At 63.7% G+C, this 6627-nt stretch overlaps 1 protein-coding gene across 1 annotated transcript in view; it reads right to left on the bottom strand.

The window, feature by feature from the left end:
- MAP1A (microtubule associated protein 1A) overlaps window positions 1-6261 on the bottom strand; it is a 13430-nt gene extending 7169 nt beyond the window's left edge. The window contains exons 1-2 of the mRNA XM_025212482.1: window positions 5985-6261; window positions 6-5269 (exon numbers count right to left, since the gene is read on the bottom strand). Of these exons, the coding sequence (XP_025068267.1) occupies window positions 6-5119 (5114 nt within the window). The 5' untranslated portion in view covers window positions 5120-5269; window positions 5985-6261. The remainder of the gene's footprint in view (window positions 1-5; window positions 5270-5984) is intronic.
- Between the last annotated feature and the right edge of the window lie 366 nt (window positions 6262-6627).

Raw genomic sequence — 6627 nt, 5'->3', positions numbered from 1 at the left:
GGGCCGGGCCCGCCGGCCTGGCCTGGCTCTCCTCCACAGAGACCGGCGGGGGCGATGCGGGCGCACCCGCTGCTCCCCATTTTTCAGGGACCGCAACCACCGCAGGGGCCGTGTCCACTTCTGCTGCCTCCAGCGAGAGGCATTCGGCCTCCCTCAGCGCCCGGGCCGAGTCCGCGCTGACGGGCTCCACGTCTGGGCTCGGCGGCGCCGGCCTGTCAGCTTCGGCGCACCAGAAATCTGTTTCCTTCTTCAGGAACAGCTCTGCTTTCCCCAAGTCCGTTTGCTCCGGGAAATGTCCGTGGTCAGAGTCCCAAAGGGCCGGCTCCGCGTCTCCCAGCGCGCCATGTGCCGGTGCCACGGGCTGACGGGCCTTCTCCTCCTCGGTCCCGGGCGGCGGCGGTCTTTCATAGTCCAGCCCCTCATCTAAGAAAGTGCTCTCGCGTTCCTCCTCGTACTTGTGCTTGCGCGGTCCCCCTTGCAGCACCTCTGGGAACCACACCTTCCTCTCATAACTCACCTCTTGCAAATAGAGGTCTTCCATTTCTGGGGATTTCTCTTCCTCCGCTTCTCTCTCCTCTGGGACGTGATAGGGTTGCACATCTTCTGAGAAGATAGCCAGGGCCTCTCTATGCCGAGTGGGGCTGGGCTCTGCGCCGCCCCAGACCTTCGCGTCAGGAGAGGCGAGCGCTGAGGACTTGGCCCTGGACGGGCTCCATTCTCTTAAAGAAACCCCCCCGGCATCGTCTGGAGAGGTTTCGGCAGAGGAGCTGTCTGTGGCCGAGGTGTCTCTCACGGGGCTGTGTCCCAGGAGAGGAGGGGATTTGGGCTCTTGCGGGAGGATATCCGTGCCGGCAGTTTCCAGCGGTTTCCCGCTCGGGGCTGGGCTCTGCCCGCCGCGGGGTGAGGCTCTGCCAGCATCTGGAAGCGACTCTGTCACCGCCACGGCCGCGACAGCGGCGTGCTCTGCTGCGACGGCAAGAGATCTAGCGTCTTCGGGAGAGGCTCCTCGAAGGAAAACGTCTGGAGACGGCACCTTGCCAGGACTCTCTTCGGTGAGAGAAATCGATCTGGTGTCTTCTGGAGAAATGTCTTTAATGGAAACTGGGGGAGACTTATCCTTTTCTAAGCTGTCTCCCGAGAAAGACGACAGCTTTCCGTCTCCTGGAGATGTTTCTTTAATAGAAATATCTGGCGATTTCTCTTTACTGGGGCTCCCTTCAGTAAAAGACAGGGATTTAGTGTCATCCGGGGAAGCCTCTGGAAGGGAAACCTCTGGGGACTTGGCGCTCTCAAGGCTGCTCTGCTCTGGGACGTGGGGCGCTGCCACGCGCTCCGGAGACAGTCCCTGGGCAGCAGCCGGCCCCGAGTCTGTGTATTTGGCGAATTTGAGCGAATCGTCCTCGAACTCCAGCTCCTTGCCTGGCTCCGGGAAGGCGTCTGTGCTGGGGGCGGGCGGCTCGGGGAGGTCGTCCTCGTCCCCGATCACAATCGTCTCCTGCTTGTGGTACGAGAGCCAGGGCAGCTCCTCCCGGGCCACGGGCAGCTCCTCCGGTTTGTCTGTGGGAGACGCAGACTCCGCCGGCGCTGCCACGCTGCTCTCCTCGGCCGGCGCATGCTGCAGGACCGCAGGCGGCGCTTGCCCGGGGGCGCGCTGAGCGGCAGCTGCCTCGTCGCTCGGTGGCTCAGATGTGCTCGCAGCCCCTTCCTCCCTGCAGGAGGCCAGGCCCTCTTCCTCCTTCACAGCCACATCCGCTACCTTCTCGAAGAGCTCTGCTTCCACGGCGTCCAGCTTCTCCTCCACTGGGGACTGGTGGAAAGGCGTGTGGCCGGCGCTCGTGGGGCCGGACTGCGTTGGTGATGCCATCTTGACGGTGCTGTCGTCAGGGCTCATGCATCGCTCCTCGGCTTCGGCAGAGCCCGAGTCCAGCTGGGACAGCCTTGCTTCCTCGGCGGGCAGAGGCAGCACGGGCGTCTGTGGCGCTCCCCGGGGGGCGTCAGTGGGGACATCGGTACCGCGTTCCTGTGGCGTGAACAGCGGGGCCCCGTAGTGGCCGTGGAGCCGCCCGGGCACCTCGATGTTGGGGGTCCCGTCCTCCTCCTCGTCCTCCTCCTCCTCTGCCTCCTCATGCTGGCCCTTCTTCTGGGCCCCAAACCGTCTCTCTGCTTCTGCCAGGGCCTGGAAGTCTTCCGGCGGGGGAGACTTGAAGCACTTGTCCTCCTCCAGGGAGGAGGTTGGCGAGATGGTGCCGGCGGAGGGCATGTAATCCAGGCCCTGGGTGGCCTCCGTGCGGGAGGAGGGCATGCTGTTCACTGTGTCCAGGAGCAGGGAGCTCTTGCCTGTCTCCTCGGTCTGCGGCGCCGTGATGGAGGCGACCGACTGGTCTTCTGCAACGGACGTGGCGAAGGAGGAGAGCTTGTCGCACTCGGTGATGGACGTGGCGGAGGAGACATGCTCCTCTTCTGCCAGCGGGGCCGCCACGATGTTGGTGGGGTACGCCAGGATCTCGGCTTCCTGCCCGGCATAGCCCTTGGCCGCCACATCGGGCACGGGCACGGCCGGGATGCCATGGACGGCTTCAAAGGAGCCCGGGCGATCGGGCACGGAGATGTCGTAGGCACTGACGTCGTACTTCAGGTGCGGGATCCGCTCCTCCTGCTCATCGTGGATCTCCTCGTCGGAGATGGTCTGCTCGGTCTCCGAGTAGCCGGGGATGGTCTCGTCCTGGATGTAGGAGACGTGCTCCACTGCGGCCCTGGGCGGTGCAGGCAGGCTGCTCGCGAGCGCCGCCTCCTTCGCCCCCTCCCTCTCCGGGAACGGGCTCCTCCTGCCCTGGTCCTCTGGGGCCGAGGGTCTCGCGCCCTCCTTCCCGCCCCGCGGCAGCTGATACAAGTCTTTGCCCCGCGTCACCCCCTCGGCCAGCACGTGCTGCTCTTCCATCCCCTCCAGCTCGGCCTTTTCTATCACGTCCTCTCTCCTTTCCGTCTCAGTCCCATCGCCTGCCTCCGGCCCCTGCAGTGCCTTGGCGTCTGCCTGCCTCTGCTGCGCGTCCAGGGAGACGTGCTGCTCTTCCTCTGTGCGGCCTGGAGCCCGCACGTCTGCAGCGGCTGGCTCGGGGTGTGCCGGTGCTGGTGCCAGGGCTTGCTCCTCTCTTGCCCCTTTGCCAGGAACCTCTGGGAGGAGCTGGGCGCTCGGGAGCCTCTTGGCTTCGTCTCCCAGCTCTGCTATTTCACGAGGCTCCTCCACGGCCGCGCCTTCACCCTCAGACCTTCTGGCCTGTCCGAGCCCTAGACCCAGTCCAGGGACTGGCTTCTCCTCCCCTGGCAACTCTCCTTCCCCATGCGCCGTGGGGAATCTCTCATCCGCAGCATCCAAGGGAATTGACTGCTTTGAGATAGCCAGCCCTTCTCCAAGGCAAGGTGGCACGGCTGGCCCAGGGCCCCTCAGGGAAGCAGCGGCATCAGGCATGGCCAGGGCTGCCCGCTCCTCCCCCGTCTCTTCCTGCTTCAGCTCCTCAAAGTCCTTGGTGAGGTCCTCGGGCGAGGACAGGACCAGCCTCTGCTTGGCCACGTCGGTCCCTGCCGGCCCCTGCTGAGCCAGCGCCTTCTGCACGGGCAGCCTCTGCTCCACGGGTGCTTCCTTCTCTGGCTTGACCTTGACCTTCTCTGCCTTGACTCTGCCGGGGACTTTGGCCTTGTACAGTGTTTTCCGCACTTCCGGGGTGAATGGCTTCAGGTCCGGCTTAGGCACCTTCTTTGGCTCGGGTTTGGCCTCCTTCTTCTTCTCTTCCTTCTTGGAATCTTTCTTCTCCTCTTTCTTTCCCTCCTCTTTTCTCAAGTCCTTTTTCTCTTTCTTAATCTCCTTCTTCTCTTTGTCCTTCTTCTCCTCCAGCTTAGACACCTTCTCCTTGAGGTGCTTCTTGCCCGCCTTGTCCTTGGCCAGTTTCCTCTTCTCGGCTCTGAGGGCATCGCTCGACTCTGTCTTGATCTTCTCGGGCTTTGCAGGTTTCTCTGGTCCCTTCTCTGTGTGCTCTTTTGCTTTCTTCTCGGGCTTGGCCTCCTTCACCACCTCTGGCTTCGTGTCCTTGGCCCCCTCCTCCACCGCCTCTTCCTTCCTGACTTGCTTCACTGCAGCTGGCTTGGGGGAGGATTTCAGGCTCTCTTTGCTGTCCGTTCTTTGCTTGATCTTGGTCTGCTTCAGCGCTGGCGGTGGCATGCCAGAGGAGATGTCCTTCTGAGTGGCAACCGGGTACCTCAGGAAGTCCAGGTGCTTTAGCTTCTCAAGACCTTCCAGGATTTTGTTTTGGGGAGCGTTTCCAGGAAACAGGACCCTGACAATTTTTTCCGTGGGGCTCGCGGGCAGCCACACCACCAGGGCTGTGATGGATGTCAGGTAAGGCACGGAGATCTCGCCCTCCTTCCCGCTGGCCAGGATGATGCCGGTCTTCGCCTTGCTGTTCCCTGCCCACTTCTGCATGAGGAACTGCATCTCCTTGCTGTCCTTGACAGGGTTCAGCACGTACATGTCCAGCTTGCCCACGCCCATCTTGTGGAACAGCGTGATGGGCTCGATGGTGCTGCTGACCACGCGGTAGAGGGGCTCTGCCTTGATGCCCAGCTTGCTCAGGTACTGCAGCGTCAGGCAGGCCTCCTCGATGCTCCTCTTCACCTTCACGGACGACTCGGGCATCTTGAGCTTCTCGGGGACGTTGAAGAAAACCACTCCGAGCTCCGGCGAGATGAGGTTCTTCATCCAGTCGCTGTAGTTGGTGGAGCCCTGGGACTGCTCCTCTTCCTGTTCGGCCACCTTCCTCTGCAGCAGCCCATTGATGCCTGGGAGGTTGTCGGCACCGATGTGGGTCAGGAGGATGGAGTCGATCCTGTCCAGGTGCCGCACCAGCTTCCAGAAGCAGGACTTCCTCTCGGAGCCGCCGTCCACCAGGATGTTGAACCCATTGACGGCAAAGAGCGCGGAGTCACCACGTCCGCCCGGGAAGATGTAGCAGCAGGGCTTGGAAAGCTTCAGGAAGCCCCCAGAGGTAGGGGGCTCCAGCAGGTCAAACGGCGACGGTACGTCCACGGTCTCGGACACGTACTCAGCGAATTCAGAGACCCCGTCCATCTCCGGCAAGACCGGCTCTGGGTTCAGCCTCAGATGAAGGAGCTCCTGGAACCGTGGCTGCCCAAGGTTGCTCCAGTCGCCTTCTCCCACACACAGCACAGAGAGGGAGGCCTTGGTGCTGGGGTCAGCGTTGCTGAGGATCTGGGAGACCTGTGGGGAGAGACAGGGCACCGTGAACTCAGGGCAGGGCCAGGGCCAGGGCCAGGGCCCAGCCAGTCCCAAAGGAATGGGCAGGTCGACCTAGCCCTGAGGCTGCAGGCAATGGGCCCCACCAGGAGGGTGCCGGCAGTGCCTGGTAGGGGCTGCAGGTCAGGGAGAGGGTGAGGGGCACCGGCAGCGCCTGCAGGTGGGGTCAGGTCGGGGGTGAGGGGCAGGGGCGGAGGCTGCGGGGCGGGAGCGCGGGGCGCCGGCTGCACCAGCGCTGATGTCTGGAAATCAGCCCCTCCCCGGGGTCCATCAGAAGAGGCGGTTGCTCTGCTAGTCTGCTGCCAGGCAGGAGGCAGGGCAGGATGGCACCTTAGAGACCGATGCATTCAGAGACAGGAGCTTTTGTAGGCTTCTGGCAAACCACCAGATGAAGCAGCTGAAGCCTGCGAAAGCAAAGGCCTCTGAACATGTTAGTCTGTGAGGTTATCCCTGCCCTGCCTTCTGGTCATGCCAAAGGTGAAGCATGGAAGTCAGCAGATGCTTTGGGAAGCCTGAGCTGGTGGGTTTGGGTGCCCGAGCCCCGGGGCGGGCAGGGCCCTGGTGTGCATACAGTTCAGAGTCACCTCCGCCCTGGCCGGGGGTGGACGCAGCCCCCACGCAACCTCCAGCCCTGCCCCCTCTGTGCTGGGGCCAGGCCCCAGGCCCCTTCCCCGCTCACCTGCGGCTCCTCAAGGATCTCGGCAAATCTCTGGTAGCTGAAGGTCCCGGCCTGCAGGATGAGGTCCCCCTCCTGGTCGGAGCTCTGCCCGCACAGGATCAGCAGCTTGTGGGCAGACGGATCGCACACCAGCGAGCGCACCTGTTGCCGGGAGCAGTACGCCGTCACCCCCGTGGAGCCGCCCCGGGCCCTGCGCGGCGGCAGCACGTGCTCTGGCTGGCCTGGCTCAGCGCCCAGCGGGTTCCTCCCTGTCCATACAGGCTGTGCCTGTGTAGAGGCTAGGGGGGACCAGGCGCACAATTCCCCAAGGCCTCAGAAACCCCCCTCCAAGCCAGCCCCCACCCCTGCTCCCAGCTTCTCTTGGGCCAGGAGACAGCAGAGGCCAGGCAGGCCGGCTGGGAGGTCAGGCCGGGGGAAGAGGAGGGTGGTCTGGGCACGGAGCTGCCAGCCCAAGACTCAGTCTGTTCCTAAAGGGTTAATGCGCAGGATCCCCCGCCGGGTGCATGCTCCTCCGCCCAGGCATGCTCAGCACCATCCCCATCCCCATCCCCATCCCCATCCCCATCCCCATCCCCGGCAGCAGCACAGGAATAATCCCCATCCCCATCCCCATCCCCATCCCCATCCCCATCCCCATCCCCAT

Source organism: Alligator sinensis, unplaced genomic scaffold (genome assembly GCF_000455745.1).
Source record: "Alligator sinensis unplaced genomic scaffold, ASM45574v1 scaffold407_1, whole genome shotgun sequence".
In the NCBI taxonomy this organism is placed as follows: Eukaryota; Metazoa; Chordata; order Crocodylia; family Alligatoridae; genus Alligator; species Alligator sinensis.
Note: the sequence above shows the minus strand (reverse complement) of the source record. Positions and strands in the feature narration are given on the sequence as shown.